This window comes from Schistocerca gregaria, chromosome 4 (assembly GCF_023897955.1).
Source record: "Schistocerca gregaria isolate iqSchGreg1 chromosome 4, iqSchGreg1.2, whole genome shotgun sequence".
Lineage (NCBI taxonomy): Eukaryota > Metazoa > Arthropoda > Insecta > Orthoptera > Acrididae > Schistocerca > Schistocerca gregaria.
The window spans coordinates 371269592-371289209 of NC_064923.1; the positions used below are offsets into that span (position 1 = coordinate 371269592).

A 19618-nucleotide genomic window follows, 5' to 3' on the forward strand; every position below is an offset into this window, starting at 1 on the left:
TACTAAATGAGATTCTATTTGATAATACGGCGATTCCTTTCCTCCTGCTATAGTGGCGTGTTATGAACGTACGTGAGGGCAGGCTGCTGAACTCGAATCTCCCCCCCCCCCCCCCCCCCACTTGGATGTATTATTGTTTGATTCTCAACTGTTTAATAAATGAGTCCGTAAATCTTACATTCTCTCTCTTTCCTTACGTGAACTCACCCCCTAGTGTTACAGAATAATGCAGAACTATAACGGTTGCTATAAGGTCGTGCAGGTCTCGCGCCACTAACGAAAGTATAAAGATTCAGTATCACGCGCCTGGCACGACCATTGCATGCATGGCACCGATAACAGTGTAATCATGTTCAACTATTCCCCACTGATAAACTGGGAAGTGTTCACGGCTCAGTGTGAGTACGTGAGCACTAAATCCACTTGATTTGGTGGAAGTAGTGGCCTCTGTTTTGCCTTGCTGGTTTAGACAAAAAAAATCAAAAGTCACAGCCCCTACAGCAACCAATAGTAACCTGTAAAATAAAAATGAGCTACCGCTTTTTCAGGTCTTCTAAAGAGAGTGCTTGCACCACGCTAGTCCGTCCCCTTCTCGAGTTGCTGTGCCGTGTGGGATCCACATCAAATGGGACTGACGGAGAACATCGAAAAAGTTAAAAGAAGGGCAGCTCGTCTCGTATTGTCGAGAAATAGAGAGAGAGTACTACGGATATATGATACGTGATTTCGAGTGGCAGTCATTACAACAAAGCCGTTTTTCGTTGCGGCAGGATCTTCTTGCGTACTTTCAGTCACCAATTTAAAAAAAATATTCTATTGGCATCTATCTACATAGGAAGAAACGATTATCATGACAATATAAAAGAAATCAGAGATCGCACAGAAAGAGTTAAGTGCTCGTTTTTCCCGCTCGCCATTCGAGAGTGAAATGGTAGAGAAATAGCATGAGGGTAGTTCGATAAACACTCTGGCACGCCCTAAATCGTGAATTGCAGAGTAATCATGTAGATGCACGTAGCTGCTGTGCCCCAACTGGCCGTCGGCATCAGCCAGGAGCAATTCCAAAATCGTCAGTTACTTCGAACTTCCGAGTCATCATGACCTCTCAAATTCCGTTAATGCGTCGATACTAGAGAACAACAGCAGCATGTTTGCTGTTATTTTGGTCAAACAGGTTTAACAATAAAGCCCTGCTAACCTTGTTCACACACATGTTGACAGTCTTCAACTTCAACGATCACTGATGCTTGCGTTTCGACCCTACGTCGCTTTATTGCAAGTCATGACACTGACATTGGTAACAACGCAAATCCGGCAGGGTACAGTCGGAACATCATTCCTATAAAGTTGGACAAATAATTTTCCGTCTACAGTGATTCAAATATCGAAAATATAATTATAACGGCCCTGTAACTGTCAGTGGCCAAACTGGGTCAAATTAAATCAAACAATAGTAGCTCTATTCATTTCAAGAAAGTATTGAAGGTATTTACTTTAAAACCCGTAAACTCGAATCGCCATCCACAACTAATTATTGCTTAAAGTCACGTTATTTAATATCACCATATGCGTTAATCCTCTTACCTTTGAAGCTTCTTGGCAGATTAAAACTGCGTGCCGGACTTAGTCTCTAACTTGGGACCTTTGCTTTTCGTAGGCAAGTGCACTACTGACTGAGGTTCCGAGTCCAAGTACCGGTTAACCAAACATTTTTCATCTGCCAAGAAGTTTCAAATCAGCGCAAACTCTGCTGCAAAGTGAAATTTTCATCACGTATTTTGTTGGCCAATATATTTTCTTCATAACATACTTACAACTCCAATTGCCTCTAGTGAGAAGAGAACCGTTCCGATGAAGAGAGGAAATTCTTCGAACGTTCCAAATGGCTGTTTGTCGTCGAGAGTAGGCGAGCCGATCACCAGGTAATAGAAGGTGATACCGAATCCTGCTACGGTCAGGAGGCTGGCCAGCGTTGTGAATGGAGCCAGGAGCTTCAGGTTGCGCACCATGTTTATCAGTATGAGTGGCAGCAACAAAATTAACATGTAGATCCTCAGGTCCAGCCCACTATAGTAGACGTCCACAACCTGTGACATTATAGGATTAATTGCAACTTAACGTATTGTCACTGTACGAGCAATCGTTTCTTATGTAGCTATAAATGTATGAACTGTGACAAAATAAGAAGTTATTACTTAATTACTATCGAAGTATTCATTACTTTCACTGACGTATTATCTTACAATGAATGACACATACACACACACACACACACATACACACTCACCGGCGGTCAAAACACAGATAAAGTGAATTAATTACCAAAGACAATAAACAGGCGGTCAAAATACAGATAAAGTGAATTAATTCCCAAAGACAACAAACAGGCAGGCCGCAAGCTACGATGGAGAGTCACTGGCTGTCCAAAGAAAACGAGTCGAACGCCTGTGAAAAAGGCTAGCGCGGTCTGTGCAGCGTATCTTGACCATAGGGAGAGATGGTTAGAGATGACAGCGCGGTCGTTTGAGACGGAGCACAAGGTCACATTACGAAAGGATGGTCAAGGAAATCGGCCGTGCCCTTTACAGATAAACCAGCCCCACGTTTTCCTGGGGCGATTTTCGGAAATCACATGAAACTTAAATCTGGATATTAAAAAGTAGTACTGTACTGGAGCTCAATACGTCACTTCAAAAAAGTCATACAGCCGGTGAAGAACGACTTTATTATTCATGTTGGTCATATGACGCATTTCGGATTTATTTCCATTATCAAATATGGTTCAAATCGCTCTATGCACCATGGGACTTAACATCTGAGGTCATCAGTTCCCTACACTTAGTACTACCTAGACCTAACTAACCTAAGAACATCACACATATCCATGCCCAAGGCATGATTCGAACCTGCGACCGTAGCATCAGCGCGGTTCCGGATTGAAGTGCCTAGACCCGCTGGGGAACAGCGGCCGGCCATAATCAGATATCCATATTCACAGAGGTTTACAGGATACGAGAGTTGCTATATGTACTTATAGCCAAGCAGACAGTTGTAAAATGTAGGTATAGTGACGCCCGTATCCTGTGATCCTCTGTGCACTTGGATATCTGACGATGGAAATAAATTCGAAACGCGTCAAGTGAGTAATGTGAGTAATAAAGTCCACTTTTACCGCCTGTGTGACATTTTTTAAGTGACCAATCAGCTTCAGTATAGTAGTGCATTGTAATGTAAAGATGATCGCCTGGCTCCTACGAGGTTTCATGTCTCTATTATATTGCTAAATTTTGGATGGTCGGACGAGGATTTGAACCATCATCTTTCCGTGTCATCACTATGATGAGTGGTCCCGTTCCAGTTCTCCGAGTAGGGAAAATCCAAGGCAGTACCTGGTTCTTACGTATGGCAATCAGATATGTCTGACCAATGAGGGAAGAGTTACTAGGAAATATTTTTTATCTGGTTCTAATTACATATCTGTTGCATTTCAGAACTTTTTTGCTGTTGTGTGTTGACTGATTCAATGTGGGCGTTCCAGACACGTTGCAACTCCAACCAAGACACTCTGCCTTTCAGAGGTAACGACCCATTCCAGAGTCGTTGTACTACATCTTATGCACTTACCAGCACCTTCATCTGTCATTACCTGATCAAGCGGTTTAGAGCCTTCGGAAGTTCTTCTGCACGTCTCGTTGGACTAACACGTGTGGATGAAATTATTTTGCGGAGGATTAAAGATTTATTCTGAAATCAATCCCTAGGCCGTGGCTAAACCGTTCTCCACCATATTCAATTCCCCAGGGTACCCAGTCCAGTAAGGTGCACGAGGAAACCTTTAGGTTCAAAAATGGATCAAATGGCTCTGAGCGCTATGGGACTTAACATCTGTGGTCATCAGTCCCCTAGAACTTAGAACTACTTACACCTAACTAACCTAAGGACATCACACACATCCATGCCCAAGGCAGGATTCGAACCTGCGACCGTAGCAGTCGCGCGGTTCCGGACTGAGCGCCTAGAACCGCTAGACCACCGCAGCCGGCAAACCTTTAGGGAGATAGGCTATACACTCTAACACCTTTAAAGCTTTGAGTCGAGAGAGGAATCTGAGACCTCAGTTTCTATGACTTTTGTCTAGAAAACGGAACCTTATCACAGATACCTACGCAGTAACGTGCAGTAGTCTCTCACTACAGTGTTACAGATATGCTTAGGATTGAGTACAAGAGATATGTGGGTCACTTAAGGACTCTCGTATCTCTGAAGTGTTCCTTAAACTGTTGTTACACAGTTCACGGTCTTTCTGAAGGTGAATGTCACCCATAGCGTACAGTAGACCAAACAACGGCTGCATATCAGCAGACTGTAGCCACTGATAGGGAGTGGAAAACGTATCAGAGGCACAATTTCATCACATGACAAATCATGCGACAATGCCCACACCTCTTTCTGGAACCTATTGACAAACTACGTACGTCCTCTAAAGTGTTTTGAATCCTTAAGGACCTGCACAACGAGCGTCTGTCAACCTGCACAATAGCTCTTGAGTCCAGGCAGCCTATTCCGTCACTTCGAGCACCCAATAGCGAATTTCGTGCGCCTCTATGCGTCACTGAACGGATAATCCGATGCCCTGAGCGGGCTGCCAGTTGCAGGTTGCCTGTCTATTGGCTTTCAGGGGCGAGACAAACCTGATGTCCAATATTTCATATGACTAATGACCAAATTTACGCTAAAGGATTAACAAAATAAATGAAGTATTAGAGTTATAACTTGTGTCCATGTCTTGAGAAAGCGTCACTCACTGCGAGCAAATCACCCAGGGTTTGAGAATGGGAGCACCCAGAGACTTCCGACAAACTTTTCCCACAGTTTCAAATCTTTTCGAGACTTTTTCTCGCTTAAACTCCCGACAAAATGATAAATGGAAGGAAGTTCATCTCTTAATATATTTTAGCTGTTCGTGAAGTAAAACTTCAGCTTCAGGCATGATTTTTTAATTTATACTTACTACTACTAACTGTATTCGCTTCATATTTTGCAGAGACTACTCGTATGTAACACTGAACTAACTGCAAAATGATGTCACCGGATAACTCAAAGTTCGGACATAAACAGCGAGATGCGTGAAAAACTAGATGTTGTTTAAAATGGAGCTCAAATAACCCAAACTGTAGGCATCGGGTGTCGGATAACGAGAACACTTAGTTACTTCCAACAAAGTTTGTAATTTCAAACTTTTTCTACACTTGGAGAGTCCGACGATTTGCTGCACGGTGACTTCCACAAGCTATTACAACATGCGATGTTATATCAGAGACTCCTGTTTATAGACCGTGCTTTCCCACGTTACTTGACGCCGATGGCGACGGTTTACCCCGATAGTGGCGCGCCCTTGCCGTGGTGAGACGTGCAGAGTCCAGGAGGTGCATTAGCTCGGAAGTGCACTATCCAGTGCGTTTCGCACCCAGAGATTAGTTACGCTGAACAACTGACACTGTGTTTGAACTTTTGTAAGCGTCGTGCTACGCTGTGTTGCTATGGCGGTGTCAGCTGGTGTGCTTTAGGTATCATAGAGTTTTTACAACCTTTTTTAAAATTTCCCGTCTCCTTCATGCACGGGATGGTTTATTGTCGTAATTTTTTTCTTTCAGTTAGGCCCACCTCTCATCCACCTGTCATTCCTTATAACTTTATGACGGATGGGTTTTATACGAGGGTGAGTCAAATGAAAATCTTAAATATTTTTTAAAAATATTATTTATTGTGCAGAAGTGGTACAAAGCTGTATCACTTTTCAACATAATCTGCCCCACGCTCAATGCAAGTCCTTCAGCGCTTACAAAGTGCATAAATTCCTCTAGAAAAAAAAATTCTTTTGGTAGTCCGCGCAACCGCGTGGCGTACCTCTTCATCTTTCGTCCCATTGCGTCTTTGAGTGGTCCAAACTTATGGAAATCACTTGGGGCAAGGTCTGGTGAGTACAGTGGATGAGGAAGACACCCAAAATGCAGGTCTGTGATTGTTGCAACTGTTGTATGTGCACTGTGGGGCCTTGCATTGTCATGCTGCAAAAGTACACCTGCTGGCAGCAATCCACGTCGCTTTGATTTGATTGCAGGCCGCAGTTGATTCTTTAGGAGATCTGTGTATGATGCACTGGTGAAAGTGGTACCTGTAGGCGTGTAATGCTCCAAAATGACGCTTTTTTGACCCAAAAGAGAGTCAGCATAACCATGGATTTGTTCGAAACTTCTTTAGTTTTGGTGATGAGGAATTGCGCCATTCCTTACTCGCTCTCTTTGTTTCCGGTTGGTGGAAGTGACCCCAGTTTTCACCCCAGTAGCGATTCTTGCAAGGAAGCCATCACCTTGTCGTTCAAAGCACCGAAGAAGTTCTTCACAAGCATCAACACGTCATTCTCTCATTTCAGGAGTCAGCTGCCGTGGCACCCGTCTTGCAGACACTTTGTGAAACTGAAGCATATCATGCACAATGTGGTGTGCTGCCCCATAACTAATCTGTAAACATGCTACAATGACATCCAGTGTCACTCGGCGGTTTTCCTTCACAGTGGCTTCAACTGCTGCAATGTTCTGTGGAGTCACGACTCGTTGTGCCTGACCTGGACGAGGAGTATCTTCCACTGAAATCACACCATTTGCGAACTTCCTACTCCATTCGTAGACTTGCTTCTGTGACAAATATGCATCACCGTACTGAACCTTCATTCCTCGATGAATTTCAATAGGTTTCACACCTTCACTACGCAAAAACCGAATAACAGAACGCTGTTATTCCCTGGTGCAATTCGTAAGTGGGGTGGCCATCTTTATACTGATACTGCTACGGTATGTGTGCATCTGCATTATGCTGCCACCTACAGGCAATTCTGGACGCTGTTTGTAGCACGCTTACCAACTTACAGGATAACGGCGCGAAATTTCGATTTGTTATTACAAATTTAAGGTTTTCATTTGACTCACACTCGAATCCAGTTTAATATACGTTGTTGTTTATTTAGTCACGTAGCCGTGCAGGATAGGACCATGTCTCTCGCTGTATTTGTTTTTAGTGGATTGTTTTATTGTTTTGTCGACAATTCGATTTTGCGCCAGAAGAGCCAAACTCGTTATTTGAATTGAGTAACTTTGCAACCCAGATTGGTTTTCAATTTGCCATAATTCAGAAGGGTTGTTGTACCATGCAGACAAAGTGGAATGGAATAAATTTTAAAATGTGGTTCTCCTTTCCTAAAATTTGTATGGATTACAACTGAAATCCTGCCTGTCTAATTATAAAGAAATTATCAGAACAGGGAGAATCTTAGTGTTAGAGATAATATTTTATATAGAGATTACACATATCCTTAGTAACATGTTTGCGGCAAGACGTCTACATCTGCGTGATTACTCTGCTGTTCACAATAAAGCGCCTGGCAGATGTGGATGGAATTGAACAACAGGTAATTTATGGAAAGTTGGTCACAGTAGGTAGTCCATTCAGCAGTTACACCACTGACCGCAAACGGAAGTGGCAGACGTGCATGTCTAGTGTCACAGCCACAGCCAGTCTAAACAAGTCCAAACCTGGAACACGCTCGTATATTGATATCACACATTCCAATCTTGAAGTTTAGGCAACCAGTCACGTCTTGCTAAATACCTGATCGGATCATCAGTTAGCACTTATTGGACATACAGAAATAGTTTCTCAGTATAGTAAAGGTACTCACGGAGTGATCGATTCACTCCGAGGATTGTGGAAAGGCGCTGTCGTGGTACCGCGTGCCAGTCCATTGGGTGTCCTGATAATTATGGTGAGCGTCTATGAATAGCGACAATGAAGAATATCTGTCACCTAGAGCTCTAACTGGCTGAGCAGTGAATATAACACAGGCGATATCAATATCGGACTGTGGTTGATGTGTGCTGCACCATTTACGGAGAGCAGATAGCTAGCTGTGTTGTGTGGTCCATGTGAGGCGTCTTGGGCCATCTCGTTGGCAGTGATGTACATGCAGTGATCACGCACGTCCAAAGGCTCCCCTTCTGTATCACTGTCAGCTTTTAATGACATTATAGTAGTCCAGATTATTATCAGAAGTGATCAAGCAGAAAAGTCACTAATCCGTCTGTCCTTCCGACTATACTGACCAGGTATCGCAGAATCCTCATACCAACCAATTACTTTAGCTATTCATTACAGATCTTTATTCCGAACAAGCTTCTCTCCGTTGTTCGTCGGTATTCTATTACTTTTGGATGAGTTGAGCATTTATAGTCCTTATCTCAGCTCCTCTGGTTAGAACTGACTGTGCTCGCTACTGAGACAGTTAACATTCTAGCACACTGGAAAATACTTATGAATGCAGCAATTAATTTTTAAAAAAGATGCTTCAAAATATTGGACATTTCCACTTTTTTAGAGATATGGTGTACAATATTAAATCGTGCTGAACCTTTTTTATGGGACAGAGTAAGAGAAAACGTATGTTCAAATGGCTCTGAGCACAATGGGACTTAACATCTGAGTTCATCAGTCCCCTAGAACTTAGAACTACTGAAACCTAACTAACCTAAGCATATCACACACATCCATGCCCGAGGCAGGATTCGAACCTGCGGCCATAGTAGTCACGCGGTTCCGGACTGAAGCGCCTAGAACCGCACGGCCACCGGGGCCGGCAGAAAACGTATGTATTTGGAGTAAAGAACATGCTCCTCCAAAGGCAGCTTATTGCTGAATTTTGCGAAAATGTATTCCACAGTGTATACCTAGCGGTGCTTCTCTCTTTGGCTTAACTATTACACTTCGATCATCAGCGATGAAAGAGCTCTTCTTCGTGCTCTACATATGGGCAGAACGGCCAAAGGACGCGATTAAGACATCATCTATTACTATTTTCTTATTTTACAGCATCCAATATTAAACAAGACATTGACATGTACTTACTTCCTTTATGTTGGTGCTGATGAACACCACGTACACACAGCAGCTTCCCAGTTGTAGCACTAACATGAAGCCGTTCACAACATGCCTGAAATATGTTTGGAGCATTAGAGACAATATCAGCACTTTTACAGTGTTAGGAATAAAAAGATTTTTTTTCCTGTATTTTTATGACTTTCCAACCAGTGTTTGACCTATATTTTCAACAGTGTCTTGAAATTGTCATGCCGACATAAACTGCTTTCTGCAATTTCGTTACTCTGTTGCGTATGTTGTGAATTCTGTAAGTCTCAAATGTTCCCGGTACAATTAGTGGCGGGAATTCGTTTTTTGTGCTCATGTCAAATAAGTTAGTTCACAACGTCAGTAAGTGCTGGACGAGACCAGGGCCCAAGAGGCAGCAACTGCCGTCCCCTCTGTTTAGACAGACATAACATAAATGTACGAATTAGTAAGTTACTGTCATTTGCACAAATGAGTGGGTGGTGTATAACGAATTCGTTGTAGTGAAATAATTAACTGTCCCCCACTTCCACTTCTGTCCCATTAAGTGTGAAGTCTATAGCATTTATTCAAATTAGTAGTACTGTTGCCAACAAGAGCAGGAAAGCTGTTTTAAAAGTCTTGGTGCAATAAAAGGGGCACCAATTTGGGCCGTTATGCAGAGGGCTACCAGGATTCCTGAAAGCCTAATGCCAAGGATGCATCACATAATGTGCGCCCGCTGCTTTCGGCAAAACGTGACCACGTCTTGGCAACTTCGTGACATACTTAGCTTTGCCTTGGGTAAGGTAACAGTGGGGGTGGTACTTTCAGGTTACCCCTGCTTCAGTTGGCAGCCTGAGCTAGGTGGTGGACAAGCCGCTCAACAAATTTGAAAGAAGAAACTATAAAGTCGCCACTGTCTCATTGTTTACAGTTACTCAGTCGCTCTCAGTCAGTCTGTATCGATACCTCCGCGCCTACATACGAACAGTTTTTCCGTGAGGTGAGACCTTCTCATCATAACTTTGCCTTGCTGTATACTCCATCCTTTACGCTACTGCTTGGGGTGAATAACAGTAGCAAAGCTGTTTGTTCTAGGTTTTATAATATATAGTATGTGCACGCGCGTGCATCAGTATATAGTTCATTTAATTTCAAGGCGTTCTTTTCCCACAGGTAGGTACTTACGTAAATGTACTTAATTTTCCTACTTTAGCAGGCGTTTCGACTTGTCAGCTGTTGCGTGTTTTCAGATGCCTCATACTTATGTCCTGGCAGCCTTTTTCCGATAGACCTTTGCTTTTCATGGCTTTGGCTATGGTCCTCCTCCACGTTGCCCACGGCCTCCATCGATTCCTTGTCCCTGGCGGCGACCAGATGAACAAACACTGCGTCCATCGTTGTTCTTCTATCCAACGGACGTGTCCATACCACCTCAGTGTTCTAGCATCAGTCGTATCTGTCACTGGTTCCACAGAATCATTCTCCATTCTTACATACTCACTGCTCAGTCTATCCAAACGGGTTGCTCTCATGTTAAGCCGTAGCCCGTCCATTTCGACAGCCTCTATTTCCCCACGTCTGTGTCCAACACTCAGAGTAATACGTCAGAATGCTTTAAATCCCAGCATGTAGCACTACTGTCTTTATTTGTCTGGACATGTACAGATACCATTTAATGACCTAATAGCCCCCATCGATCGACGTTTCCTGTGGGAAATGTCCACGTCGCACTGTCCAGTCTTGTAGATTAGTGAACCAAGATATTTTTACAAACTTTCACGTTTCTTAACAGGCCAAGCTCAAAATCCAATTCCTCGCCTTGCCCGTTTCCAACAACAAAATATTCTGTTTTAATCACATTTACTCTTAGTCCACAGTGCTTATGAGTATTAATTAATTTTCTCGTTTGACACATGGCATCGTCCTCATCCAGAGCCATACGTACGTGATCGACGTCAAGCGGTAATAAATGTAACCTTTTATGGTGTACACTCACTCCAAAACTTTTGCACTGTCTATCCCAGTAATCAAGACTAACTTCTAAACTTCTAAATACAACTTAAATAAGGCTGCTGACATAGAACATCCATGTCTAAATCATTTTCTTGTTTTAAGTCTCTCCGATATCTTAAATCAACCCTCACAACTGACTCGCACTGGTGTTACATCCTATTAATGCACCATCCACTCCAACTTTAATATGAATAACATAGTTCCGGTAGGTCAGTTTCAACTACGTTCTCATTGATAAAGACACGAATAATATCTTTTTACTTGTCTTTCTCTCATAAATAGAGTTTTTTGTTGTGTTGAGTAACGGCAGTGGGAAGGAGATACCTTATCTCTTCCAGGTCACGATCAATAGGACATCCACTATCAGCAAAATTAAGAACATAAACATCTCCAGAAAGTAGGCAAGGAGGTCTGGACTGTTTGTGCAAGGGATAATTTATATATCTGTGAATTAATTTCATGTGCATGGCAACATCTTCTTGAAAGACTATACCTCTCCCTCCGGAACCGCGCTGCTGTTACGGCCGCAGGTTCGAATCCTGCCTCGGGTATGTATGTGTGTGATGTCCTTAGGTTAGTTAGGTTTAAGTAGTTCTAAGTCTAGGGGACTGACGATCTCAGATGTTAAGTCCCATAGTGCTCAGAGCCATTTGAACCATTTAAACCTCTCCCTCCTCTCACCCTCCCCCACAGCCGCTCCTCTCCTACAACCATTCGCCTCCTCATCCCTGCCATAGCGCAACCTGAAATGTTTACTGCAGCCTCGAGTATATCATAAAACGTAGTTTTCTCAGTTTTGTCCCTGATTCGTCAACCAATATTATAATAACTTTTTTATTTTCATTTATCTTTTCATATGTTAATTAAAACCGTGCCATTCGTTCTTCGATTGTGAAATACAAAGACCTTGTTCTGTTCTGTGGCGTCTGGCTTTCTGTTCATTAATTTACAGGAGACCATCAAATAACAGGAATAACGAGAAAATTATTCCTTGAGGAAGCTTTCATATATACTGTCAAAGTATTGCGTTAGCACCTGGGCAAATACCTAACATAGTTTGTGTGGTATTTGTAATCACATTGTGCTTCTTTTTACTTTTATTTTCATGTAGTCGAACATTAATTTCAGCTCGCGTTGCTACTCGGTAGATGACAACAGTTTACGTTCAATAAACAGATTACGTTTTGCTTATTATAATGGAGCAATACTGGTTGCCTTGCCAGCGTCAGATATTTCAGTATTTCAAATGAAAATAAGAAGAATACTGTGAAAACTTGTTTTGAACCAGCAGAATCAACGTTTACCCAAACTGTTTAATGGATAAGTATTTCTCTCCAGACAGGTCTGGCTGTATACCTGTACGATCTTAAAATATTCAGAAAAGAAAGCTCACCAAATAGTTAACTACACATGACTTCAGACTGTCTCAGCATGGGGGACATATGAAATTACATCTGTTATGAGAAACTATTTAAATTCCTTAACGCATAATCTAACGAAAGAAGGTGCAGAAAATTTCAGATTATAGCTCCACAATGATGGCAGCTCGTATGAGCTACAATGAAAGCTCAAATGTATTTAAAGAAATTTAGCATTATGTCCCAATACGTGGGCATATCTATTTGCTCGTGACACGGTTTCTGGCCGTACCGAAAAAGAACAAAGAAAACACGAAATACATTTCGAGAGAAAAATGTTGTGCGTCACCAGCGCAGGGCCGGGAGCAAATCTCTCAACTGGACGCCGTTTCGGCTACATGCCGACATTCTTGGGAAAGTTTGGCTAGGATAAAATTTCTTGTAAAGACTGTTATCGTTAATACATGAAATCAATCTCTAAACGTATTGTGAGAGCCAAACTGCGTTTTACGACATATGAAGCAAGAGTGCTGCTCGTGTAAATCCCAAGACAATACCTTTTTAAAAATACTTACTTTGGTTCGCCAACAGACGTTGATGTTCTAAAACGTGGAAAGAGAAGTGCTTCAATAATGTTCGAAGCACCTCAATTTCCGTCAGTGAATAACGTCAGCAAAAATAAAGATAATGACGTGAAGAAGTTGATGACCTGTTTTGACAATTATTTAGAGAGAAAAGTAAAGAGTTCTATTTAAAGTTGCATAAGGAATGATAATGACACTACAGACAAAATTCTGTATTGTAAAGAATCTTTACATTAACCAGAAGTTTGTTTCAGTATTGGTTTGGATTTCATACAGAATTAAATCTAGAGATTATATTAAAATATGTATTATTGCTTTATTTGTCATTTAAACGTATCACAAAGCTTTTCATAACAGGTTTAAGATCTGAGAAAAAAATTTTATTTCTGTGAAAAACTTCTATTCATATTTTAGCTAACAAGAAAAAATATGAATTTACTAATACGTTGTTAAGTTCTTATTTGATACTATTTAGAAAATGTAATATACTTAAGAGCACTTTCAATTTAAATGCTTAGAATGTATGTTTATAATACCTAGCTTAATAAAGTAAACAAGAAACTTGCATAAAAAGTGGATATTTTTAGTTTTGTAAAAATTTGTAATTTTTAACTTTTTTCAATAAAGCTTGTTAGTGACGAATTTCAATTGTTCCTGCATGGACGGCCAGTATTATATTCTTGAAATTTTTTGAGTTATCGATACTAAGTACAACTAAAACAGTACAACTAAAAATGCCTCTGCTGTAAAATTTTGTAAATGGAGTCTGTTTTAAAACGGTCCAACTGAGGAAGAGAGTGGACAGAGGTAGACTGAGAGCGCTGGCAGCTGTATGAGAGAAGGATGACGTCAGCGATAAGGGGAAAAAGATAGTGTAAGGAGAGGAGAATGCGTTGCGGGAAATGGAATGAGTTGGAGAAGTGGTAAAAAGAAACAAGATTGCATAAAGATGTACAGAGAGCTTACGAAATAAACAAAAAGTGACAAACAAAGTGACCATCTCCGACCCTCTTCAAATGAGACTTGACAAAACTCTAAGAATTTAGGATGAAAAAATAAAGTAATACCAAATATCACCAATAAACGTGAAGGTTTTCTGGGAACGGTAGAACGTCACATTGTAAATAACTATCACTAATGAAACCGTCGTAGGTACAGTAGAAGGCCGTAGCCGTGGCCGAAACTTTGGTGATAGTTGTTTACAACCTGATGCGGTATCATAACCAGCAAACTTTTATGCTAACTGACTTTGGCTTTGGAATCTGACTCAGTTATGTCACCAATAAAGGGTACCAAGAATGATACAGGTTATTGAAATATTTCCAATTGTATTTGCAGGTAAAAGAAAAAAAAAGTATTGCAGCGAGATAATAAGGAATAACAAGCATTTATTGGACCATTGCTTTTTTTAAAAGAACTATCTTGGTGTCTGGCGTTGGTAATTTAGTAAAACCACAGAGAAAACGAATCAAGATAATGAACCCATCTTCTCCAGAATATGAGTTCAATGCATTGTTGTTATGATCTTCAGTCCGAAGACTGGTCTGATGCAGCTGTCCATGCTAGTCTGTTCTACGCAAGCTCTTCATTTCTTATAATTACTTCAAACTAGATCGATTTGAATTTGCTTATTCTCGTCAATTCTTTGCCTTCATCTGCATTTTTTACTTCCCCCATTTCCGTCCATTACCAAACTAACGCAAAGAAGTGGGATACAGAAGTTCTAAGGAATGAAGAGATACGTTTGAAGTTCTCTAACGCTATAGATACAGCAATAAGGAATAGCGCAGTACGCAGTACCGTTGAAGAGGAATGGACATCTCTAAAAAGGGCCATCACAGAAGTTGGGGAGGAAAACATAGATACAAAGAAAGTAGCTGCGAATAAACCATGGGTAACAGAAGAAATACTTCAGTTGATTGATGAAAGGAGGAAGTACAAACATGTTCCGGGAAAATCAGGAATACAGAAATACAAGTCGCTGAGGAATGAAATAAATAGGAAGTGCTGGGAAGCTAAGACGAAATGGCTGCAGGAAAAATGTTAATACATCGAAAAAGATATGATTGTCGGAAGGACAGACTCAGCATACAGGAAAGTCAAAACAACCTTTGGTGACATTAAAAGCAACGATGGTAACATTAAGAGTGCAACGGGAATTCCACTGTTAAATGCAGAGGAGAGAGCAGATAGGTGGAAAGAATACATTGAAAGCCTCTATGTGGGTGAAGATTTGATTGATGTGATAGAAGAAGATATAGGAGTCGATTAGAAGAGATAGGGGATTCAGTATTAGAATTGGAATTTAAAAGAGCTTTGGAGGACTTACGGTCAAATAAGGCAGAAGGGATAGATAACATTCCATCAGAATTTCTAAAATCATTAGGGGAAATGGCAACAAAACGACTATTCACGTTGGTGTGTAGAATATATGAGTCTGGCGACACACCATCTGACTTTCGAAAAAGCATCATCCACACAATTCCGAAGACGGCAAGAGCTGACAGGTGCGAGAATTACCACACTATCAGCTTAACAGCTCATGCATCGTAGCTGCTTACAAGAATAATATACAGAAGAATGGAAAAGAAAATTGAGAATGCGCTAGATGACGATCAGTTCGGCTTTAGGAAAAGTAAAGGCACGAGAGAGGCAATTCTGACGTTACGGCTAATAATGGAAGAAAGTCTAAAGAAAAATCAAGACACATTGATAGGATTTGTCGACCTGGAAAAAGCGTTCGACAATATAAAATGATGCAAGCTGTTCGAGATACTGAAAAAAATAGGGGTAAGCTATGGGGAGAGACGGGTCATATACAATATGTACAACAACCAAGAGGGAATAATAAGAGTGGACGTTCAAGAACGAAGTGCTCGTATTAAGAAGGGTATAAGACAAGGCTGTAGCCTTTCGCCCCTACTCTTCAATCTGTACATCGAGGAAGCAATGATGGAAATAAAAGAAACGTTCAAGAGTGGAATTAAAACACAAGGTGAAAGGATGTCAATGATACGATTCGCTGATGACATTGCTATCCTGAGTGAAAGTGATGAAGACTTGAATGATCTGCTGAACGGAATGAACAGTCTAATGAGTACACAGTATGGTTTGAGAGTAAATCGGAGAAAGATGAAGGTAATGAGAAGTAGTAGAAATGAGAACAGCGAGAAACTTAATATCAGAATTGATGGTCACGAAGTCAATGAAGTTAAGGAATTCTGCTACCTAGGCAGTAAAATAACCAATGACGGACGTAGCAAGGAAGACATCAAAAGCAGACTCGCTATGGCTAAAAAGGCATTTCTGGCCAAGAGAAGTATACTAATATCAAATACCGGCCTTAATTTGAGGAAGAAATTTCTGAGGATGTACGTCTTGAGTACAACGTTGTATGGTAGTGAAACATGGACTGTGGGAAAACCGGAACAGAAGAGAATCGAAGTATTTGAGATGTGGTGCTATAGACGAATGTTGAAAATTAGGTGGACTGATAAGGTAAGGAATGAGGAGATTCTACGCAGAATCGGAGAGGAAAGGAATCTGTGGAAATCACTGATAAGGAGAAGGGACAGGATGATAATACATCTGCTAAGATATGAGGGAATGACTTCCATGGTACTAGAGGGAACTGTAGAGGGTAAAAACTGTAGAGGAAAACAGAGATTGGAATACGTCAAGTAAATAATTGAGGACGTAGGTTGCAAGTGCTACTCTGAGATGAAGAGGTTAGCACAGGAAAGGAATTCGTGGCGGGCCGCATCAAACCAGTCAGTAGACTGATGACAAAAAAAAAAAAAAAAAGAACCAAACTAACGATTTCTAGAGCCCTCAGGATATGGCTTGTCAACCGATAGATTCTTTTGGTCAAGTCACGTTATAATTTCTTTTGACCCCAATTCGACTACCTGCCGTAATTACCCATCTAGTCTTCGGCGTTCTCTTACAGCATCACATTTCAAAAGCTTATATTCTTTTCCTGTATGCATTGTCTATCGTCCATGTTTCATTTTTCTGTAAGACTACATTGCAGGTAAATACTTTCAGAAAAAACTTCATAGTATTTAAATTTATGTTCCCTGCTAACAAACTTCTGTTTCTCAGGTTTGTTTTTGTTACTATTGACAATCTGAATTTTATATCCTGTCTGCTGCGGCCAGTGTCAGTTAGTTTCCTGCCAAAATAGCAAAACGCATCTACTACATTTAGTGGCTCATTTACTGCTCTTAATTGCCTGTGAGTCGTCTGATTTAATTTCACAGTCTTCATTTAGTTTCAATGATGTACGTTCCATTGAGCTGCTCTTTCAAGTCCTTCGCCATCTCTGGCAGAAATAAGATGGGCGTTCAGTAACTAGTGCAACACATTCTTTTCCCGAAAGCTGGTTGGTTACATTGAAGATTCCAATATACCATGTTATTTCCCATTCTTTGTGCTACAAAACACTATTTTTCAGTATAATGTCCATTCAATGCGGCCACTTTACACCGCCTGACTGGGAGGGCCTTTATGCCAGCGTGGAATGACTTTATTGATCGAAATTGGCGCCAACGTCTTGCTGCATTAATAATCTCCCCATCATCCAAGTTTTGCTTCCCACGGAGTGCATGCTCATTGGGCCAAACAGATGGAAGTCGTAAGGCGCAAGATCCAGGCTGTAGCGTGGATGATGAAGAACAGTCCAATGATGATGTTTAGTAAGCCTTCCTCGGGTGCACAGCTTCGTCACGGGGAAGGAGAAGTCCGTATTTTTTGCGACGAATACCCTGAAGTCGTTTCTTCAATGTTCTGAGGGTATCACAGTATGAGGAAGGACGTCAAACAGAATAACCCCGTCAGAGTCCCATAAGACGGTCGCAATGACTTTACGAGCTGAGGTTGCGGCTCTGAGGTTTTTTGTTCGGAGGAAAGGCAATGTGATTCCACTCCATGGACCGTCGTTATGTTTCCGGTTCGAAGAGATGAACCTATGTTTCATCGCCTGTAACACAAAAATTTGCCACAATATTCCTCGTAACGCACAAGCAATTCCATAGAGATGATCCTTCGTTGCTCTTTCTGGTCTTATGATAGGCGGTGAGAAACCCAGCGGACACCTTGAGTACCCAAACTGGTGGATGAGTGTGACAGCACTACCAACACGGATGTCCCATTGAGCAGCGAGGTATCTGATTGTGATCAGTCGATCACCTCGAATGAGAGTCCCTGTATGTCCATCTTTTTAGAGATGGTAGCGGGACTCACTTGTTTGATACAGAATCTCAAATTTAACACCTTTTAGCCGTGTAGTTTCCAATCTTATTTTATTTGGCAACCAGTTTCAGCGTTTTACTATGCCACCTTCAGGCCCCTGACCGACGTGTAAGAAGATTCGCCCTCAGTTGAGATCAAAACAGAAGCCAGCAATACTGGTATTAGTAGATTTTTGCTATAGAGATCAACCATCATCTGCCGACCAATGAGAATGTCCTCCCGTTCCAACGCTGCAGTCCGCAGCTCGTGGTCTAGCGGCTAGCGTTGCTGCCTCTGTACCATGGGGTCCCGGGTTCGATTCCCGGGCGAGTCGGGGATTTTCTCTGCCCGGGGACTGAGTGTTTGTGTTGTCCACGTTATTTCATCATCATCATTCGTGACTGTGGCTACATTGGATTGTGTAAACAAATTGGACTGTGTAAAAATTGGGACTTTGTATGGGTGCTAATGACCGCGCAGTTGAGTGCCCAACAAACCAAACATCAGCATCATCGTCCAATGTTGCAGGAGTCACAACTGCGTGTGACCGGCCGGCACTAGGGAGTTCGGACAGGTCTGCACGACCTCCTTGCTAAGATCACAGACGCCTCGCCCAACAACTGAACCGCTTTTGTTCTTTGACAGGTCTCCTTAGAAACTCTGCAAGTGCCTATGATCATCTGCGATGTCCTGATTTTCCACGAAAAGAAACGCAATGACGTCTCACCGCGTGGAGTCCACTTCCGTTTCAGGCACACTTTGAAACTTACATATAGCGGTAGGGGTTCAAGCGGAATTATTCCAAGATGTCCCACAACAATTTCAAAATTTTTTCATTCGAAATTAGCCGAGAAAAAAGTGCTGCATTATTTCTTGAAAGCCCGTCGTACAATGTCGCTGCAAGTTCTTTTCTAAAGCAGTGCTTCCCCTTTACGCGTTCAGACTCTTACAACTACATTCTGCTTTCTTTACAAGTTGTAGGTAACACTTCTCGCACAGCAGGTACCCCACAGGCATTTAGAATTTGAAAAACGTATCCTACAAATGCCAGGGTCATTAAATAATTAAAGAGACAAACTGGTCTGGAAAAAAAGAGTTTCTTTTCACAAAACAATACCTTTCACTTGAACATTTACGTTAACAAGCTTTCTTATTCCGGCTGCAAAGGACTCTTTATCTTGATGTTCGAACCAATTTCCCACAAAGTTTTTAACAGCCTCGTTGCCCTGGAACCTCTTCGCTCGTAATGCCTCCTTCACTGCTCCAAACAGATGGAAATCACTAGGTGCTAAATAAGGACTGTGAGGGGAATGTGGCAGTACTTCCCAGCCCATTTTGTAGATGGTTTCACGGGTAAGTTGAGCAATATGAGGACGCGCGTTGTCTTGCTGGAGAATCAAACCTCTTCTTGAGATCCACGGCGTCTCTCTCTCATGGCTGTCTAAAAGCAAATCCGAGTAGTATTGGTTGTTCATTGTACACTGATATTAG

The 19618-nt window shown here is 41.7% G+C and overlaps 1 protein-coding gene across 1 annotated transcript in view; it reads right to left on the reverse strand.

The window, feature by feature from the left end:
* Window positions 1–19618, reverse strand: part of LOC126267076 (proton-coupled amino acid transporter-like protein CG1139) — a 111220-nt gene that overhangs the window by 32049 nt on the left and 59553 nt on the right. Inside the window, exons 6-7 of the mRNA XM_049971937.1 lie at window positions 8956–9040; window positions 1815–2087 (exon numbers count right to left, since the gene is read on the reverse strand). Coding sequence (XP_049827894.1) covers window positions 1815–2087; window positions 8956–9040 — 358 coding nt within the window. The remainder of the gene's footprint in view (window positions 1–1814; window positions 2088–8955; window positions 9041–19618) is intronic.